The following is a 22543-nucleotide window of genomic DNA, read 5'->3' on the forward strand; positions in this document are numbered from 1 at the left end:
CAAAACGAAAACCTGGAAAACGATGGAGAAGAACTGGTAAAGAAGTCGACTCAAATAAACGATCAAGGACTGTACAATTGGTGAGTAGACTGGCATAGTGGTGGTGCATTAAACTGGCAGCAGATATAATATGTGATACTTTTATTTTTCTTCCTGCAGTCATTCCGTCCTGCAGCCACCATGTGAATGTGGAGACTGATGAGCAATGTCTAAGTAAGTTATATGTATATGCATGTTCTTTGTTTATGTGAATACGTTCTGATTGAGATTTACAGACCAGATAGATGGATAAAAAGCTGTCCACAGTTTGTCAGGAACAAGCATTACCCTGATTACAGTAGCATTACGTATGAAGAATGAAACTTGAAATATGAGTTATCTCAGCATGTGTAATTAATCTTCTTTGAACCTTTCATCTTCAAGTTAAGGCTGGTAAGTAACATCAGGTCATGATTAGGGATGTAACAATATCAAAATTTCACGGTATGATATCGTCACAGTGTTAAAGCCATGGTAAGATATTGTTACAAAAATATCAAAGTGTGTTAAATGAAGTGGCAGGAATGTTTAGGATAAACACACTTACAGTATACTGTAATTGAACTCAAACATAATGTTCATATGTTGTAGTCCTATTTATTATTATAAACAGGTATTTTAAGTGCAAAGGAATGGTGCAGAATCATCCAGAATTTCAAGTAACACACAAAGACAAACCAAAACTTTCAAATAAGTGTCTTTAAACTGACATAAACAGTAAACATCCAGTGTAACAAAAGTAAAACAACAATGTTTATTCTGCCAAGAAACTATATTGTGTGTCTGGTAAGGTTTTTTTTAATACAACTTGGTATGAGTGTGGGTATGATTACTTTTTGAGCACATTCAACAATACTGCGATGATAATGCAAACAGTGATCATTTTGGTCACAGTAACGGTGATATGACATTTTGATATTGTTACATCACTGCTGTTTAGTGTCTTTAAACTTTTAACTTCCTAAAAAACTGTCCTTTGCAGTGGACATTTTTATATTAATTTATAAAATACTGATTCTTAAGAGTTAACTAATAATTTGACTTTTAATCATGTAAATACCTCACAAATGGATATTTTCCCTTCTGGCGTCTTGGTTTCACATCAACGATATTTTCCAGGTAACGGTTCTAACATATAACTCATTCTAATATATTACTCATATTCCCTAACTTATTGTAGACATCGTGGTGTGTAGTGTGGGCAAATTTCTCATTTTGTGCATGTCCGCGTTCCTACCGGGCGCATTTCCTCTGGTGAGCTGCAACGGCTCTGGGTCGACTTGGAAATGGTCGGGATGAATGTGGCATGCTTTACCTTGCAGTATGCAGACTTTCAGTAGTCTGCATACTACGTCAGACTACTGATTGAGAAGCACCTTCAGCACCAGCACAACTTATACCACAACTTCATTGACTTTAAAAAAGCCTTTGACCGTGTCTGGCATGAAGGCCTATGGCAGGTTCTCAGAAATTACAACTTCGACAATAATCTCATTCAGGTCATCCAAGCACTTTATACAGACTCGAGCAGTTCAGTTCTCATCAGCAACAGCATAGGAGAACCTTTTAAAACATCTATTGGTGTCCGTCAAGGCTGTCTCCTCTCCCCTGTTCTATTTAATGTATTCCTGGAGAACATCATGGAAAAAGCACTCCAAGAATTCCACACCTCCGTTACCATCGGAGGAAGACCCGTCTCCAACCTTCGCTTCGCGGATGACATTGACCTTATGGGAAAAAGTGAGGCGGAACTCCAGGAACTGACCACCAGACTGGAGGAGGCTGCGAGAGCTTATGGAATGGAGATAAGTACAGAGAAGAGCAAGATCCTGGTCAACAGTCACAATCACTTACCACCACCGAACATCACATTGAATGGACAAACCCTGGAGGAAGTAAAGGACTTTAAGTACCTCGGGTCCTTTGTGAGTGAAGATGGCAGCTCCACAAAAGAGATCAGAGCAAGAATCGGCATAGCAACATCAGCCATGACAAGACTGACCAGTATCTGGAAAAGAAATACCATCAGCTTCCAGGTGAAGGTCAGACTCTACAAGTCACTTGTTCTTTCCACCCTACTCTATGGTTGTGAGAGCTGGACGCTCACAGCGGACACTGAGCGCAGCATACAGTCCTTTGAAAGCAAGTCTTACAGAAGAATGCTACATATATCATACAGTGAACACCGGACAAATGATTATGTTCGACATTTAGTTACCACCCATGCTGGCGAACAGGAACCTCTACTCTCAACAGTTAAACGTCGCAAGCTGACCTGGCTTGGTCATGTCACAAGGCACACCTCCCTGTCAAAGACCATCCTGCAGGGAACAGTAGAGGGGAAGCGGAGACGAGGCAGGCAGAGAAAGGCCTGGATGGACAACATCAAAGAATGGACTGGCTGCAGCTTCCAAACCCTGCTACGAACAGCAGAAGATCGTGAGCGCTGGAGATCCCTGACTGCCCAAGCATCCACCATGACAGCCCTACGGCCTCCTAGGCCATGGGATGAGTGAGAGTGAGATGCAGACTTTATTTTAGTTTAATCTAACACGGTAGTTATAGGCACAGAAATATTTCACAGCAACAATTCCTCCGATCTACGAAGCACAAACGTTCCCGTCACTCCTGCACACTTCCTCTTTTTCGCCCCTATATAATGTCCCCTGTTTGAACTTTGTTGTCCCACACTGCGCGGGTTATCATGGGAGATCGAGTTTACTTCTCAGATCAGCCCACTTAATATTGTCAGAAAAAAACACACTGACGGGAGTTCTCGTTTGATAGCGTCACACATCACTGCATTATTGTGAGAATTTTGAAACCAAAATAACGCAATATTTACAATAATTTGCATCCCTCGTCAAGATCCTTTCTCATAGGTTTGGTTTGCTGCTGTGTATGTACTAATCATTGGCATTGTTTATCACCGAAGATCCACACTTTCTTTTTATAGTGCGTGTTGTATTGTGATGAGTTACATTTAATACTGTGGATTATGTGTTACCACATACACAGAAGATATGTAAACGTGAACTACAATGCGATCAAGATGTGGGAAAAAAGTAAATGCATTCCATTAGCTGGATTTGTATAATGTGTTCAATTTATGTCAACTTATTTCTTGTTTTGCAAGTTTTTTTCTTTTCTTTTAATTATTTTAATCTTTAGAGTTTTTTGGTTCCTCTTCTTTGTGTCAGGAGGTAGCAGCATGGGAACACTGCAGGAGGCAGTGCCTCCTGAAGGAGCCCAAAACACTGCTCTTCAAATGGAACACATCCAACCTCCAGGTGTCCATGCAGGATGTACCACTCTGGAACATCAAGCCTCTCCCTACCTGCCAGGTTCATCCACCGTCTTCTGTGTCTGACTAATGTTTTGTTGTGAGTTTTGTCACAAATCATATCCTGCTAAAATATGACAAACTTTTGAGTGTAAGAATGTGAGCGATATGCTGAGATGTTGTACGTTTTGCCTTGTGACAAAATGTTATAAAAAACCTTCAATGATTTTTATTCTATTTTAATTTCAGCACATGAAAATATTTCTACTTTTGACTCTATCAAAGACAATGGAAAACCATTATCCAGATCAGCCCTCATAGATCCTCCTGATGGCCTAACAACTGAACTACATGTCGATGCTGAGTATGATCCATCTCAATCATTTGAGGAAGCTCTCCCTGATATGGGGGATTGGATGTACAATGACAGACATACGTTTAATGAAGGATTTGAAGATAGTTTGAGTGAGGAGTGTGCAGAAGAGTCAAATATCAAGGACACAACAGACAAACCAATATATGACAATGCATCAGTAACCGTGGCAGAGTGCCTTCTGATCATCATGGGTTATGTAAACTGTCATAAAGTCACTGATAAGGCCCTAAGCGATTTGCTGAAAATGTTCAAGTTGCTTTGTCCCGATAGTCTGAATGCAGACTGCTTAAACAGTGTGCAGAAGTTCAAAAACTTTTTTTTATCCAGCTCTGCATCATCGCCTATTTTATTACATAAATACTGCAGTAATTGTTTTGGGCCATTAGAAAGTAAACAAATAAAATGCCTGTCTTGTGGGACCAGTGTGTCAGAAGAAAGATCCTCATCCTTTATAGAGGTTCCAATTAAGGCTCAAATAAGGTCATTGTTCCTCTAGCCAGGTTTTCAGGAGAAGCTTAACTTTAGGTTAAGCAGAAAGAAGGCAGATGCTAACAACATTGAAGATATATATGATGCAGAAGTTTACAAACAGCTTGTCGATAGGGGTGGTCCTCTTAGTGACCCTAAAAACATCTCACTTACTTGGAACACAGATGAAGACAAAAATGGATATTTGTTAAGGCTCATACATGGTACTCAAAATATACTTATGCAGATGGTAAATGTAGTCAAACTTGTGCAGTCTATTCCTGTTATTTCACAAACTATTAAACCAGGGAATGTCATAGCTGAATTTTACAGACATATGACTAAAGATGATAGTTTCTGTCAGGAAAACAAATATTTGTCTAGGATTAAACTATATGGAGCATCTAGTGAACTTCTATTGGACACAGTTCACCTCTCTGCATTGCAAATACATGCTGGTCACTGCATCAATTCTGGAACGGTAAGTAGTGTTGTGTCGTTCGCGAACGATTCGTTCGAAAGAACGAATCTTTTGAGTGAACGTACTGAACCGAATCACTTCATGAACTGATTCGTTCCTTTCTCAGTTCAGTTGAGCTCCGCCGCGACCATGCCGGTATGAGTGGAACTGGCGCATTCACTGAACCCTCGACGTCGGCGAACGACGCAGCCAATGAGAGGGCGGGGGGAGGGACTGAGCGAACGATTCGTTCACCGCGGATTAACGACATGAATCACTCAGTGAACGACAACGCTCTCGCTCTCTGCTCTGCTTGCCCCAAATTGGGGCAAGCAGAGCAGAGAGCGAGAGCGTTGTCGTGTAGGGCAGGCTGTTTTGAGAAGATTTCAAATAAAAATAATAACTAATGTATGTACACATACATAGGCTATTATTTACACAGTTATTGTAACAAAAATACATTTCTCCTTGGGGATCAATTCTGATTCATATTATTATTATTATTATTATTATTATTATTATTATTATCCCTTCTACTGCAACTGTTGTTGTTGTTAGATTAACGCGAGTCCCTACGCAGTGCGTGGGGACTCGCGTTCACCCTATTTGCTGCTTCTCCCGCGAATGTCTGCACTGTACTGTACTACGTACTGTACTAAGGGGCGCCCCCTTAGTGTTGTGTCGTTCGCGAACGTGATTCAGGGAGGGGCGGTAGTGTTGTGTGGGCGCCTATTTGCTGCTTCTCCCGCGAATGTCTGCACTGTACTGTACTACGCACGCCCCCCCCTCCTATTTTTTTATTTGGGGGGGGGGGATTCGGTGAACAAATTTTTTGAGCAAATCATATTAAGGAGCTGATTCTAGTGATTCAGTACAGTCAAAAGAACTGCCGATCCCATCACTAACAGTAAGCATCTTTCACAGGGCACAAGTTAAGAGAAATTATCTCACATCAAAACACTATGGTAAAGGTAATAGAAGAAACAATTTTACAGTTTTTTTTTTCAAATGACGGACAAACAAAGTATGGACAGATTGATTTCTTCTTTACCATAGCACAATCATGTGCCAAATGGGCCCTCATTCGTGAATTTAAACATGCAGGTTTTTCTTTGCTGCAAGATAGTGTAACAAATGGTACATGCAGTCATGTTATTCCCCTATTGGAAACCTCTTGCCAGTACAGTAGTATTCTTGAAAGACATATTGGGTAAAGTTGTTTTCCTTGACTTCACATCTATGCCTGGCATTGTGTTTGCAGTTCATTTCCCAAACACACTTGAAAAATTTTAACTAATTAAGAACTGAACTGGCCTAAGAAGCCACAAATCAAATATTTGATCATTGTTATAAATGCTCTGAAAATACACACTGTTGTGATGTTGCCGTGGATGCTGTAAAAGTCTGTAAATATGTACTGTATATGGAGTATCATTGTTGATTAAGTTTTTGCATTGTCTGTAATATTTCAGTGGCCAATATATTAAAATGTACTTGTTAAATAAAACCACTGTCTTTTTTAATGAATATTTAGGCCTACTACGCTACTGTATTTTAATATTAGTCCTTGTCATGGTGGTTGGAGAGCCAAATGTTTTCTGAAGTGGTACTTTATGAAAAGAGTTTGAGTACCACTGCTCTAGAAAGTTCACTAATGTTAAAAGGTCTTAAAAAGGGTCTTGTGATCATAACAGTATTGTTTGGGTTCAGTTTTAAATATCACAATTGTAGTCACTGAGTTACTGTACATGGCGTGTGTATAAGAAATCAACACATTCAGTAGAACATTATGCAAATAAACCATATAGATTACAGACCATATATCCATATTGCCTGAATTAATTATTTTCTCCAAATGTTGGCATGAGATAAACTGGAGTATGATTGAGGTATAATTAAATTGTGCCAATTAAAATGTATTTTTAATGTATTTTTTCCTAAGATAGAAAAGAGGCATATCTGACAACTCAAATGGTGAGCAGTGAGAGACAAAACCAAGTATATCTCTCACTGAGACATATTGAAACCAATACTCATCAATTTTCTTTTTGCCAAAATAGAAAAGACACATCTGAGAACTCAAACAGTGAGTAGTGAGAAACAAAACCATGTATATCTCTCACTGAGACATAATTGAGACATATTGGAGACCAGCTCATTCATCTCTCATTTTGGTCTTAGTTGAAATCGGGAAAAGAGATAACTGTTAGACAACTTTGAGATCTCTCACAGTGCTCACTGTGAGCCTTATTTCTCAGGAGATACATCTGAGAAGAATGAGAAAACTACTTTGGTCTCGATTAGTGCTCTTTTATGTCTAGGAGATGTATATAAGACATACATGAGATCTCATCTTCAATTTTGCTTTGCTATGGGTTAGTACCATGCTAATTTCCATCTGTAGTCCGTTTATGGCGCATTTAACATCCACAATTAAAATTACACAAGATTGAAACTACACAACAATATTAAAACTACATAATGATAAGCAATTAAAAATACAAGCACAATACATAGAGGGTAGGTGAGTTACAAATCAGTGGGCGGTCAAGTTACAGTATTTTAGCAGCTTCGTTTAAAGTGCAGAAGTATATAAAGTGCAGAAGTTTTTATCAAAGTCCACATAACACAGCATACAGTGCAGTAGCCATCAAATGGTACCCGTAAGGGTATCATCCAATACCCACATACACCATTTGTACTGCATACATAAACATGATTGCGATGTGACAAGATTTGACTGGTGCTCTGATGGCCAAGAAAGCCGCGGGCCAAGGTTGAACAAATGAACCTTTTAATAGGGACCCAAACAAGTTTTGCATTGAATATTGAACAAGCAAGGCTTATATAACTTATAGTGACATGCAAAATAGAGTTTCAAATAATAATAATACAATTAAAAAATATCAATGGCATATCAAATACAATTTAAATAAAACTTGAATGCTTTTTTCACTGCTTTTAACGTCCTCTACGAGCTGACGTCACATCCACTTTTCATCCCTTCTAACAACGTGCCCGCCCAGTCACAAGACATGTGCGGCTCCTGGACGCACACACACGTGAATGCAACGCATACTTCATCAACAACGATACAGTTTACACTAAGAGTGGCCGTATAAGCAACTTTAACATTGTTAGAAATATACGCCACACTGCGAACCCACACCAAACAAGAATGACAAACACATTTCGGGAGAACATCCGCCCAGTAACACAACATAACACAACAGAACAAATACCCAGAACCCTTTGCATCAGTAACTCTTCCGGGACGCTACAAGGTGTGTGTGTGTGTGTGGGGGGGGGGGGAGTAGCGGGGGGGTATATTGTAGCGTCCAGGTGTTGTGCCGGATAATGCACCCCCTGACGGGAGTGTTATAACAAAAGTGTTATATGAAATCTGTGCTGTAGTCGCTGCTGGGCCACAACATTAGGTACAACTGCAGACTGCAACACGGATTTCATATTTCATTCATTCACAACTCCTCCAATACGAACATTATTGTTTTTGCACTTTTGGCTTCTTATTAAATAACTTTTTCAAATAGATTCAATCTTGCACGTGGAAACTTTAAGTGTGGGCTTTAGTTGATATAACACTCCCGTCAGGGGGTGCATTCTACGCCAGGGGTGCATTATCCGGCACAACACCTGGACGCTACAATATACACCACCGCTACCTCCAAACTGGCACTAGTAGCGAGTGTGCACCTAAATGATCTAGACCAGGGGTCACCAACCTTTTTGAAACCAAGGGCTACTTCTTGGGTACTGATTAATGCGAAGGGCTACCAGTTAGATACACACTTAAATAAATTGCCAGAAGTAGCCAATTTGCTCAATTTACCTTCAACTCTGTTATTATTAATAATTAATGATATTTATCTTTGTGGAAACACTGATCATCTTAATGATTTCTCACAATAAATATATATAGAAACAGATAAATATCAATATGCAACACTTTATTTTTATATTTTCTCTAAGTGCACATTTTTCAAACTGAACATTTTCAAATGATCACTTCTAAGACAGTCTTGTGAAATCACAATATCCCATTTTAACTAGCTAGCCACTAACATTTTTTAACAAATCATGAATTACTTTGCACCATGTTTGTACAAATAATAACTCATGTAAAATACAAAAGTAAACTCTCAAATTTGTAAATCTTGTCACACTTTGAACTGGACACCAAATCTGTTAACTGTTTCTTTGTCAGTTAGTGGGAAGCCTGGCATTGCATGCTGTTAACTAGTGTGTTGTACTCTGGTGTGTAACTTGACACTGCAACTCTGAGTGAGTCTTGCAGATGTGCATCAGTGAGGCGTGTTCTGTGTTTGTTCTTGATGAAGTTCATGTCAGAAAAGGCTGATTCACAAAGATAAGATTTTTCCTCATTGTTTGCGGAACCTTCTTAATCTTTTGGACATATTTTCACAGCAATATGGCCTTAAGCTTAATTATGATAAATGTAAAATGTTAAGGATCGGAAATCTAAAGGGAACGTCCTTTCGAATGGAATGCAAAGTGCCTGCTTTGTGGACAGATGGACCAGTTAAAATACTTAGTGTTGTTGTCCCAGAAAATCTGGAAGATCTAGGCTCAGTAAATTATGATAATCGACTAAGAAAGCTGGACAAAATTATGCAATTATGGAAAGGGAAATCCCTAACCTTGTATGGTAAAATGTCTATTGCCAACTCGTTAATTATTCCTCAATTTATTTATTTGTTTTTGTCATTACCAGCTCCATCACAAAACTTTTTTAAGATTTATGAGCGGAGGGTCTTCGAATTTTGTCTGGAACGGCAAACCAGAAAAGATTAAAAGAAAGGTTTTGTACAAAGAGTATGAATATGGGGGCCTGAAACTTCTCAACCTTGAAGCTATGTGTCTGTCTTTAAAAGCATCAATTGTTCCAAAGATGTATTTAAACATTGAACATTTAAACAAATGTCCTGTTGGACTAAAAACATGTACTGTATCAAAAGAAATTGTATCCTTTTTTACAAGTGATCCCCTCCCAGAGAGTCTGCTGGGAAACATGGCGGGGTTCATAAAGGAAACAATCCACTAATAGTGGTGTTTTCAATTTTATGTGCCAGAAAAAAGAGACGATATTTTGCAGCAGTTAATATGGATGAACTCTAATATTGTAATAGATGGAAAGCCTTTCTTTTGGAAAAATATGTTTGAAAGAGGAATCATTTTTGTCAATGATATTATCAATGAGAATGGTAAAATTATGAAGTATGATGAATTTAGAGCTATGTATGGTGATGCTTGCTCAAGCTTTTCATTTTATCAACTAACTGGAGTAATTGGGAAAAGATGGAAACAAATAATTAATTATGGAACTACTAAATTATTAGTTTGTAAACCTCTAATAAGAAATTCTAGTTGGCAAAAAGGAACTAAAATAAATAGAAAAATATATAATTTCTATTTAATAAAGAAATCTTTGAAGGCTGCCTCATACAACACAAATGGAAAATGGGAGGACTTTTTTGACTGCCCGTTGCCATGGGATGCCATATTCAAACTAATCTATAAAACCACTATCGATGTGCAAAATCGTTATTTTCAAATTAAAATTATTTATAACTTCTTACCCACAGGGAAAATGTTAAAATTATGGAATATGACAGAGTCAGATGATTGCCGATTTTGTTGTCAGGAGCCTGAATCCACCCTGCATTTGTTTTGGTATTGTCATATTGTGTCTTTGTTTTGGGTGGAAGTTGAAAAATGTGTTTAAGGATTGGTTTGTTTATGAAGCTTAATGTGGTTTCTGTTATTTTAGGAGAGTTCATTGACAATCATGATTTAGTCAATTTAATTATAGTACTCGGTAAAATGTTTATTTTTAAAGCCAAAAACAGATATTCACTTAGTATTACTTTCTTTAAAACATTTATTCAGTATTTTCTAACTTTAGAAAGTTACATGGTTGAAAACGATAATGATGCCAAAAAACATTTTAAAAAAAGATGAGAAGTCCTCAAAGGCTTATTTTGAAAGTATAATTATGTTTATAGATTATATGATATCTGTTGTTGTGTTCCCTAATTTGAGTGACCTGGACATAATCTGGACTGTACATAAATGCTTATTTTGAAAATGTAATTTTGTTTATAAATTATATGCAATCTGTTGTGTTCCCTAATTTGTTTCTGTGTACATGAATGAAGGTGTGTGTTGCTGAGTCCGACTTGGACATTATCTGGACTGGGCCTGGTTTAAAAAACCCTTTAAACAAATCTAATTTCATTGACAACCTGGTCTGTTGAAGATAAGGCCCTTTTTTTAAAAATAAAATAAAATAAGATAAATAAATAAAAAACATTTTCTTGGATAAAAAAGAAAGTAAAACAATATAAAAATAATTACATAAAAAATAGTAATTAATGAAAATGTTAGTGGACCAGCAGCCTATACAATCATGTGTGCTTCAGGGACTGTGTCCCTTGCAGATGTGTTGTCTATGTTGTGGAAACCAGAATATTGGTAGCAGAAAGAAATAACCCCTTTTGTGTGAGTGGGTGTGGATGAGTGTGCATGGGGGAGGTTGTTTGGGTTGATGCACTGATTGAAAGTGTATCTTGTGTTTTTTCTATGTAGATTTAATTAAAAAAAAAAAAAAAAAAGTTTTTTTTTTTTTTAAATTTATTTTATTTTATTTTATTTTTTTAGAACAGGCCCGCGGGGACTCATCTGGTCCTTACGGGCGACCTGGTGCCCGCGGGCACCGCGTTGGTGACCCCTGCTCTAGGGTATCATCTAATGGTCAACTACCTGCCTGGTATTGTTAATGTGAGCAGAACTGATGGTCTAAAAGTATTTGACTGCCTATGAGAAGCTGTGAAAACTTGAGTTATTATTTAGATTGTCTGGGAGCCTATTCAATTCTTTGATGGCTTGGTAGGAAAAGGCTGATTGGGAGAAGGCCGATTTTCTTTTTGGAACATTACAGTCACCCCTGAATACCGACCTTAGCACTCTGCTAGTTAATTGCGAGCGTAGCTGTACGTATGTTTTTAAGGGAGGAGGAGCTGCATCATTTAAGATCTTATGTACCAGGCGGATATCGGAGTACCTGATCAAGTTTTCAAAGTTAAGTACACCGTATTTTTCAAGTATGTTACAATGGTGATATCGCTGAGGCTTTTTATTGAGGATTTTCAGTGATTGATTATGTAATGATCTGAGAGAATTTAAAACTGTTTAGCTTGAGACCATGAAGACATACAGGATATGTGATATGATCATCGCATTGAAAAACGATGTAGCTGCTTCCAATGATAAAAAGCTCCTGACGTGCTGGAAGTTGGCCATGTTATATTTCAGAACATGACATACCTTTTTAACATGATTTTTAAAATTGAATGTTGGATCCAGTATCACGCCTAGGTATTTAACTTCCTCAGCATTATTAATTGTGTAACTATTCACACAAATGTTTGGAGAACACTTTGATTGGGTTTGTTTGAAAAATACATTGTGACAGTTTTATCTGTGTTCAGCGTAAGGCAGGACTCGTTCAGCCACTTAGTTGCTTTCGTCGTTGTCTCGGATAGCTTAGCTGCAACCAGATTTGCATCAGGACCGTGAGTAAAGAAGTCTGTGTTGTCAGCATACATTAAGATCTCCACATCCTCACATATGGAAGGTAGGTCATTAATGTATAAACTGAAGACCAGTGACCCCAAAATAGACCCTTGAGGTACCCCTGTGGTATAGGAACTGAGTGGTGAAGTTTTGTAATTTATTCTTACGCACTGGGAGCGATCTGCGAGGTAAGATTGAAACCACCTGATAGTGTTTGTGGAGAGATTGAAATTGTGTAATTTTGCCAGCAGCGCTGAGGGATTAACTGTGTCAAAAGCCTTACGTAGATCCAAGAAAACGGCCCCAACGACCCCTCCCCTGTCCAGGCTGGACTTGATCACCTCGAGGAAGTAACATCTTGCTGTGTCGGTGGAGTGTTTGGATCTGAAGCCGAACTGCATGGGATGTAACATATTTCCGTCTTTAAAGTGCTGAATTAGCTGTTCGGCAACAATTTTTTCAATAATCTTAGAAACAACAGGAAGTATACTGATTGGTCTATAGTTCTTTGAGTCATTTTTGTTTCCTGATTTGAAAATGGGTGTTATAATTGCAGTTTTGAAGGGGCATGGGAATACACATTATTTTAATGACTTGTTAATTATGCAAGTTATTGGTCTTGCAAAAACGTCTTTGTATTTCGTTAGTAAAAGTGGATCAAGTCCCCATGAGTGTTTAGCTTTTGAGTTTGAGTGAGAAGATAATTTTATTGACCTTGCCTTCACTCACACGTTCCTTATTCATCAGAGTGAGTTGTTGTCGTCCTGTGAGACCACAGGCCGTAGTCCCAGCAGAGTCAGCAGAAGATGTTGATGCAGTGTTCGAATGTTTACTCAGTTCCAAGATTGAGGTTACAAAGGACTTGTTGAACAAGTTAGCAACCAATGTCAGGGGCGTCACTAGCTTTTAAGGACAGGGGGGCTTAGCCCCCAGGAGATGCAGGATGCGAGCGAACGTAGTGCACGAGCACAAAACTTCACAAACGGCTAACAAAGACTTAGAAATTATTCATTGGTATTATCATTATTTCAATGGGTTTATTTTCAATCTGTGTTCAGTACAACAACAAACATGGGTTTGCACAGTGACATTTTGTTTACAGCATCAACAAGAAACAATTACTTGCATGATCCTTCAAGATACACTGAAACACAATGAAAGTCATGGCATTAGCCTCTATGTTATTCATTCGCAACATAGAGGCTAATGCCACCACTTTTGCTCACAATACAATAATTGTTTGTTCCCAAATATTTTGAAGTTGCACAGATTACATATTGGGCACATATGTGACTAAAATGGTTGTAAATTCAAGCCCTGGAAATATTACTTAATTACTTGAATTAGAGTAATATCTGGATCGGGATAATTTGGCTTGTATATAATATATTTATATATATATATATATTATGGCAAGCCGTTAAGGAAATTAAATATATATGAAAGTCTGAATAGAAATGAGAAACTTTTATATATACTGTAAATAAGAAAGACTTAGAGTCCATCTGCTGATCTGAAAAAGAGCCAAAGCTGTCAAAGAGCTGAGGGACCATCTTCAAAGTGAAATGCTGAAACAAATAATGCAAACAATAAAATGTAACTTCCAGGGCCTAAGACTAACGTAGTCCCATCGTCCCGGGGACGGTAAAAAAAATGCACGGGACGAAATGAAATGCTCCCCGGGACGATGGCTTTTAACCATTTGTTTTCTTTTTCTTTTTATGTATTTATTCATTTTACATTTTATATTAAATGTCTTGGTTTTCCCACCCTCTGAAAATCCTATGAAATGTTTAACAAGCCATCCTATAATGTAACAATACAATAAAACAAATATATTTAATGATGTTTTTTTCATTATTTTAACAATAGGCTAATGTATATTACTTTATATAGATTCTACAAGAAACACAAAACTTAAAAACTAAATTATTTACAATTGCAGACACAAGGTTCTTGTTCTGCAGTGCTGTGTGCTAATGTGCTTCATACACCTGCAGGACTGCAAGCAAGGTCGCAGAGAAAATGCGGACTAGATTTTGAGTGATGTGGGCATTTTCTTTATGAACAAGTGGAATGGATTGGATACCGACACACTAAAGGGGCTCTCTACCTTACGCTATGAAGTGAGGGGAAACTGAGTGAATAACGACAGGTTATATGATTATTTATTTAAACTCATATTCGGGCCACTTTATAATGAATACGTCGGCATGTATTTGTAAAAAAAAAAAAAAAAGATTTTTATTTTTTTTATTTTTTTAACACCAAATTATTTAGAGGGGCTTAAGAACATTTTAGGGGGGCTTGTATCCCCCTAAAATAGGCCTAACAACGCCAATGGCAACCATTAAGTTATGCTTCACAGTGGCGTGTGTACCAGGTATGAGTGTTCTGTTGTGGCAGGAGTTTATGTCAAGTTCAACTGGAACAAAACTTTTCCAACATTCAGCACTACTAAATAATGTCTTCCTCAGCAGGTCAATGCTTTGTCTTTTAAAAACTCATCAATTTAAAAAAAAATCACTATCTTTTAGATGTATTGTACAGTGTGATTGTTTGAAGTAAAGAAATATAATCATGACGGCCGTCGCGGACAGGGAGACATCCAGAGTAGCCAGAGGAGCCTGTTCAGTGCTAGACTGCTTCATCCCAAGTGCAGGACTAATAGACTAAAAAACTCCTTTGTCCCACACGCCATTAGACTGTACAACTCCTCTCTGGGAGGGAGGGGGGGTATTAGAATGACGGGGGATGCAAAACAATAACAGTGTAATACGTTTTCATAACATGGTCACTAATGCCTAGTTTCTCTTGTTATATTCTTATTTTACTGTTATATTTGTATTCTCATTGATGCTTTTTGTTTTTATTCTATTGTAATATTTTTCTATTTTGTTTCCATTTATACCCCCATTATTTACTTTTTTAAATTCGATCTCAATTCTGTACACTGCTGCTGGAATTTTAATTTTCCTGAGGGAACTCTCCTGAAGGAATCAATAAAGTACTATCTATCTATCTATCTATCTATCTATCTATCTATCTATCTATCTATCTATCTATCTATCTATCTATCTATCTATCTATCTATCTATCTATCTATCTATCTATCTATCTATCTATCTATCTATCTATCTATCTATCTATCTATCTATCTATCTATCTATCTATCTATCTATCTATCTATCTATCTATCTATCTATCTATCTATCCCATCACCGCATGGCTTCTCTCAAAACGTCTATCCTCTCTTCCGCTCCAAGAGCAGATATCCCCTTCTCAGGATCCTTCCTTTCACCTTTGAGTTGTTTAAATGTGGTTTCCATGTCCTGTGTTGGCCCATTTCACTGAGATTATAGGGGGCACCCTTGTGTCATTGGCTGTGTGTGATTTTAAGACTGACCATTTACACTTACCCCGTGTTACACTATGATACTGATATAATAGCTAACATGCAGAAATATGATGGGAAGAGGAATATATTCATTCCATCAGGTGTATGTGTATGCTAGCAGTATGGGTAGTTAGCATTAAAAAATGAGACATTTCTTCAATTACTCTCCCCTCCTACCTCTTCTACCTCGCCGCTTTTTACCAACAAACTAATTTTATCTTAGGAAAGGTAAAAGTGATCTTTTCACTCGTTATTTATAAGTATTAGGTCTGCAGCTATCAATTATTTTAGTAAACGAGTAATCTATAGTTAGTTTGTTGGAGTAATCAGATAAAAAATAAACACTTTCTAGCCTCAATGTATATTTTAGTCAAAGTAGTTGAAATAAACAATGTTTTTTCTGCTCGCAATAACCTTTCATATTTTTCTAATAAATGCTCACCATCAATATTGAAATTGCACTTTTAACAAGTGTATTACCGTATTTTTCGAATTATAAATCGCAGTTTTTTCATAGTTTGGCCGGGGGTGCGATTTATACTCTGGAGCGATTTATGTGTGAAATTATTACCACATTACAGTAAAATATCAAATAAGATACAAAAGGAAGCGGCGCATTGTCTACCTTTGGAGTTGGCAGAGTTGTTTAGAAGCGACACCAAGGAAGAAGATTTCATGGGATTTAGAGATTAGGAGTGACAGATTGTTTGGTAAACGTATAGCATGTTCTATATGTTATAGTTATTTGAATGACTCTTACCATAATATGTTACGTTAACATACCAGGCACGTTCTCAGTTGGTTATTTGTGCGTCATATAGCGTACACTTATTCAGCCTGTTGTTCACTATTCTTTATTTATTTTAAATTGCCTTTCAAATCTCTATTCTTGGTGTGGATTTTATCAAATCAATTTCCCCAAAATATGCGATTTATACTCTAGTGCAGGGGTCGGCAACCCGCGGCTCCAGAGCCGCATGCGACTCTTTGATCACTCTGATGCGGCTCAGCTGCATACTTGTTGACCCTCCCGATTTTTCCGGGAGACTTCAGAATTTAAGTGCCTCTCCCGAAAGTCTCCCGGGGCAACAATATTGATCTAACATCCGATTTTACACTATCTGCGTGCCGGCCCAGTCACATGTTGTATGAGGGCTCTGCCCTTCACACATACGTGACTGCAAGGCATACTTGGTCAACAGCCATACAGTTCACACTGAGGGTGGCCGTATAAAACAACTTTAACAGTGTTACTAATATGCGCCACACTGTGAACCCACACCAAACAAGAATGACAAACACATTTCTGGAGAACATCCGCACCGTAACACAACATAAACACAACAGAACAAATACCCAGAATCCCATGCAGCACTAACTCTTCCGGGCTACATTATACACCCCTGCTACCACCAAACCCCGCCCCCCCCCCCCAACCCCGCCCACCTCAACCGACGCACAGAGGGAGGAGGGGGGGTTGATGTGTGGGGGGTTGGGGGGGCGGGGTTTGGTGGTAGCGGGGGTGTATAATGTAGCCCGGAAGAGTTAGTGCTGCATGGGATTCTGGGTATTTGTTCTGTTGTGTTTATGTTGTGTTACGGTGCGGATGTTCTCCAGAAATGTGTTTGCCATTCTTGTTTGGTGTGGGTTCACAGTGTGGCGCATATTAGTAATAGTGTTGAAGTTGTTTTGTACGGTCACCCTCAGTGTGAACTGTATGGCTGTTGACCAAGTATGCCTTGCAGTCACTTACGTGTGAAGGGCAGAGCCCGCATACAACATGTAAATGGAATGGCACGCTGTTTAAACAGACTGTTGAGGACGTTAAAGATAGTGCCATCACGGCACGCCCTTATTAGTTGCCCTGAATTTCGGGAGTCTCCCGGAATATTGGGAGGGTTGGCAAGTATGACGCTGTCAAGCGCCATTCATGTAGAACTCGCGAAATAACGTCTCGCGGGCCGCGTGTCTGGTTTATACATAGCACAAAGCAAAAAAAAAACTGTATGCAGTGTTATTTCATTTTAAATTTCAAAAGAGTTTTGTGGCTCCCATTGTTTTCTTGAATTTGTGAAACGGGTCAAAATGGCTCTTTGACTGGTAAAGGTTGCCGACCCCTGCTCTAATGCAACTTATATATGTTTTTTTCCTTCTTTATTATGCATTTTCGGCCGGTGCGATTTATAATCCGAAAAATACGGTAATAGAAATAAATCAAACTCCACTGTTATCAATTTTTATTGAAACATTCATTCGACGCAACAAACTATATATGTTATTAATCAAATTAATCAATTTAATTGCAGCCTTATTAAATATTTTACATTGTTTTATGCATGTAAAACTATAATTACCCTCTGTAAAATGTATTTTTCTTCATATTTTTGGTGTCTCGAACACATTAATTGTATTTACATGATTTTTGTATGGGAGAAATTGCTTTTGTTTTTGTATAGTTTGGTTTGCTTATGAACTTTTGGAACATATTACTAACAAAAACCTAGGTGCCACTGTAGCAGTATTTACTGTAAATTAATGTGGTGAAGTGGGTAATATAAAACCTTGTTTGAAGCGTTATTCCAAAATACATCATACAATGTGTACAAATATATAAGTGTTGTAATCCCATTCAGGTATCATCAGTTTTTCCTGAAATTGTTTGATCATATTCATGTTTTTTCTTTTTCTTTTGTCAACAGTCAGAAACGTTCACCAGCGAGGTTGCTTCAAGTTGATGAACGACACCATCAACACCTTCCCAATTCATGCCCTTCAAGCAAACCTTACTGCACAGTCCTGCATCGAGACATGCACAGACAAGGTTCGAATTCTTTACCTAATATTACAAACAGGAAATAACTGTCTAAACTGGGGGAGTAATGGTACATGTATTCAGATTTTTCAGTATGGGGTTATTGGTTTTAGTCCTGTGGCACATTGTGGAACTAATATAATCAAATGCAACACAAAACATAGATACAGTTAGCAAAAAAAGACAATGTGGAATTGTGAAAAAGCTGATACCGGTATGTAATATTAACAAATGATGTTCTGATTCAACAATTTATGAAGTTAAGTGGCCTCAACAATTCATGAAGTTAAGGTCATGACGCAGTAAGTTGAATGATGTGGACACGTTTGTCATTGGTTATTTTCTAATAATCTTCTGACTTTGTATGTGTAAGTAACATGCAACTATATTTATTTGATAATTGCTTATTGACAAATTTGCTGTTTTAGGCAATATTGTTCAATCCACTACTTTATTCATTGCTGATATCGGACTGATATTATTAGCGCCAATTAATAACACAAGGTTTTGTATATGATTGTATGGTATAATGATGTTTTAGCCTTTAAAAAAATATACACTGTATTGATTTTTTGTTTTTGCTCCCATTTTTCATGAGTTGAATTCAAGGATCTAACACCTTTACTTAATACACAAAAGACCTATTCCTCTCAAATATTGTTCACAAATCTGTCTAAGTCTGTGTTAGTGAGCATGTCTTCTTTGCCAATTTAATCCATCCCACCTCACAGATGTGGTATATCAAGATGCTGATTAAACAGCATGATTACTGCACAGGTGTGCCACAGATGTCGCATGTTTCGCAAGTGCATGCAGTTTGCATGCTGGCTGCAGGAATGTACACCAGAGCCGTTTCCCGTTGAATGTTCCTTTCTCTACCATAAGCCGGCTCCAAAGGCGTTTCAGAGAATTTGGCAGTACATCCAACCGTCCTCACAACTGCAGACCACGTGTAACCACACCAGCCCATGACCTCTATATCCAGCTGGTGCACCTCCATGATCGCCTGAGATCAGCCACCCGGACAGCTGCTGCAACAATTGATTTGCATAACCAAATCATTTCTGCACAAACTGTGAGAAACCGTCTCAGGGAAGCTCATCTGCATGCTCGTAGTCCTCATCGACCTGACTGCAGTTCGTCGTCGTAACTGACTTGAGTGGGCAAATGCTAGCATTTGGTGGTGTCTGGCACGTTGGAGAGGTGTTTTCTTCATGGATGAATCCTGGTTTTCACTGTTCAGGGCAGATGGCAGACAGTGTGTGTGGCGTCGTGTGGGAGGGCGATTTGCTGATGTCAACGTTGTGAATCGAGTGGCCCATGGTGGGGGTGGGGTTGGGGTTATGTTTTGGACAACCCAAGTGGATTTTATTGATGGTATTTTGAATGTACAGAGATACCGTGATGAGATCCTGAGGCCCATTGTTGTGGCATTCACCCGAGACCATCACCTTATGTTGCAACATGACAATGCACGGCCCTATGTTGGAAGAATCTGTAAACAATTCCCGGAAGCTGAAAACATCCCAGTTCTTGCATGGCCAGCATACTGTCACCCATTGAGCCCGTTTGGGATGCTGTGGAATGGCGTATACCACAACGTGTTCCAGTTTCTGCCAATATCCAACAACTTCGCACAGCCATTGAAGAGTGGACCAACATTCCACAGTCCACAATCAACAACCTGATCAACTCTATGCGAAAGAGATGTGTTGCACTGCATAAGGCAAATGGTGGTCACACCAGATACTGACTGCTTTTCTGATCGTGCTGCACACACGAATGACGTAGCTTGACCAAAGATGACGTAAAAGTCGCAAACAGGTTGCATTGCCATTTAGAATGCAGTCACATTTGAAAAGATCAGATTCCAAACAGATTCGAACTACCTCCTGATGTGGTCCAAATCTGATGCAAAAATATCAGATTTGAAGCATTTTGGAGCATTTAGACTGGCAAAAAAATATCCCACGGAGCCAAAGTTTCAGATGAGATCAATTGTATGCAAAACAATACAAAAGAATGCAGTAAAAACAACTACACTAGTTTTAAGAAGTAATGTAATAATAATGTACATCATATACCTTGGAGAGTGGACTTCTACGGTATCTCCTTCCAGCTGCTTCTCCGTCAAACACACCATCAGCAGCTTCTCCGTTTTTTGATGGATAAATGTCCGCCGTTTAAGATATTGTTTTAACATGCTTGGCTGGCTTTATCGATTCTGCTTCAGTATGGTGCAGACTAGCAGTGCTGCGCTCAAACTGTTTTGCCAAGTTAGATAGCTAAACGCTCGGTCATGTTTTTGATGATTTCTTACTTTAAAGGCCTACTGAAACCCACTACTACCGACCACGCAGTCTGATAGTTTATATATCAATGATGAAATCTTAACATTGCAACACATGCCAATACGGCCGGGTTGACTTATAAAGTGCAATTTTAAATTTCCTGCCAAACTTCCGGTTGAAAACGTCTATGTATGATGACGTTTGCGCGTGACGTCACGGAGTGAACGGAAGTATTCGGACCCCATTGGATCCAATACAAAAAGCTCTGTTTTCATCACATAATTCCACAGTATTCTGGACATCTGTGTTGGTGAATCTTTTGCAATTTGTTTAATAAGCAATGAAGACTGCAAAGAAGAAAGCTGTAGGTGGGATCGGTGTATTAGCGGCGGACTACAGCAACACAACCAGGAGGACTTTGAGATGGATAGCAGACGCGCTAGCCGGCCACCTCACCTTGACTTCCTCCGTCTCCGGGCCGCCGACCGCATCTATGATCGGGTGAAGTCCTTCGTCGCTCCGTCGATCGCTGGAACGCAGGTGAGCACGGGTGTTGATGAGCAGATGAGGGCTTGCTGGCGTAGGTGGATAGCTAATGTTTTTAGCATAGCTCTGTCGAGGTCCCGTAGCTAAGTTAGCTTCAATGGCATCGTTAGCAACAGCATTGTTAAGCTTTGACAGGCTGGAAAGCATTAACCGTGTAGTTACATGTCCATGGTTTAATAGTATTGTTGATTTTCTGTCTATCCTTCCAGTCAGGGGTTTATTTCTTTTGTTTCTATCTGCATTTAAGCACGATGCTATCACGTTAGCTCCGTAGCTAAAGTGTTTCGCCGATGTATTGTCGTGGAGATAAAAGTCACTGTGAATGTCCATTTCGCGTTCTCGACTCTCATTTTCAAGAGGATATAGTATCCGAGGTGGTTTAAAATACAAATCCGTGATCCACAATAGAAAAAGGAGAAAGTGTGGAATCCAATGAACCCTTGCACCTAAGTTACGGTCAGAGTGAAAAAAGATACGTCCTGCACTGCACTCTAGTCCTTCACTCTCACGTTACTCATCCACAAATCTTTCATCCTCGCTCAAATTAATGGGGTAATCGTCGCTCTCTCGGTCCGAATCGCTCTCGCTGCTGGTGTAAACAATGGGGAAAAGTGAGGAGCCCTTCAGCCTGTGACGTCACGCTACTTCCGGTACAGGCAAGGCTTTTTTTATCAGCGATCAAAAGTTGCAAACTTTATCGTCGATGTTCTCTACTAAATCCTTTCAGCAAAAATATGGCAATATCGCGAAATGATCAAGTATGACACATAAAATGGATCTGCTATCCCCGTTTAAATTAAAAAAAATCATTTCAGTAGGCTTTTAATTCAATGAATATCATGCACTTCTTCTTCTCAGCACTGTCCTTCACACTCACTTTATTCCTTCCAACGCATGGAAAAACAAAGTTATGTCCATCTCTAGCGATATACATTTAGCATAACAATTAGCCGAGAGACAGCTCCTAGCCTGAAAAACTTGTGTGCTTTTTCAAACCGATACCAATACAGATAACTTCCTCCTTTTCAAGACCAATACCATATTTAATATTTATTACAGTATTCTCTCAATCTAATTTAACTGTAGTTTGTGCACACCTTTCTTTTCGGCCGTGGTTTTGGCGCGGCTTCTTTATTTGCAGCAGGCATCCTTGTAGGCCTTCCAAACACCGCTGTAGCAATGATGGCGTTTCACGTGGCTGGTAAGGTTAGATGTGATGTTTTTGTCTCTTCTTGAGGAATGTTTGCGGCAAATTCG

The 22543-nt window shown here is 38.7% G+C and overlaps 1 protein-coding gene across 1 annotated transcript in view; it reads left to right on the top strand.

Annotated features, from left to right (window-relative positions):
* Nucleotides 1-22543, top strand: part of wscd1b (WSC domain containing 1b) — a 182916-nt gene that overhangs the window by 145356 nt on the left and 15017 nt on the right. Inside the window, exon 5 of the mRNA XM_062048394.1 lies at nt 18337-18458. Within this exon, the coding sequence (XP_061904378.1) occupies nt 18337-18458 (122 nt within the window). The remainder of the gene's footprint in view (nt 1-18336; nt 18459-22543) is intronic.

The sequence above is a fragment of the Entelurus aequoreus genome, linkage group LG05, assembly GCF_033978785.1.
Source record: "Entelurus aequoreus isolate RoL-2023_Sb linkage group LG05, RoL_Eaeq_v1.1, whole genome shotgun sequence".
In the NCBI taxonomy this organism is placed as follows: Eukaryota; Metazoa; Chordata; class Actinopteri; order Syngnathiformes; family Syngnathidae; genus Entelurus; species Entelurus aequoreus.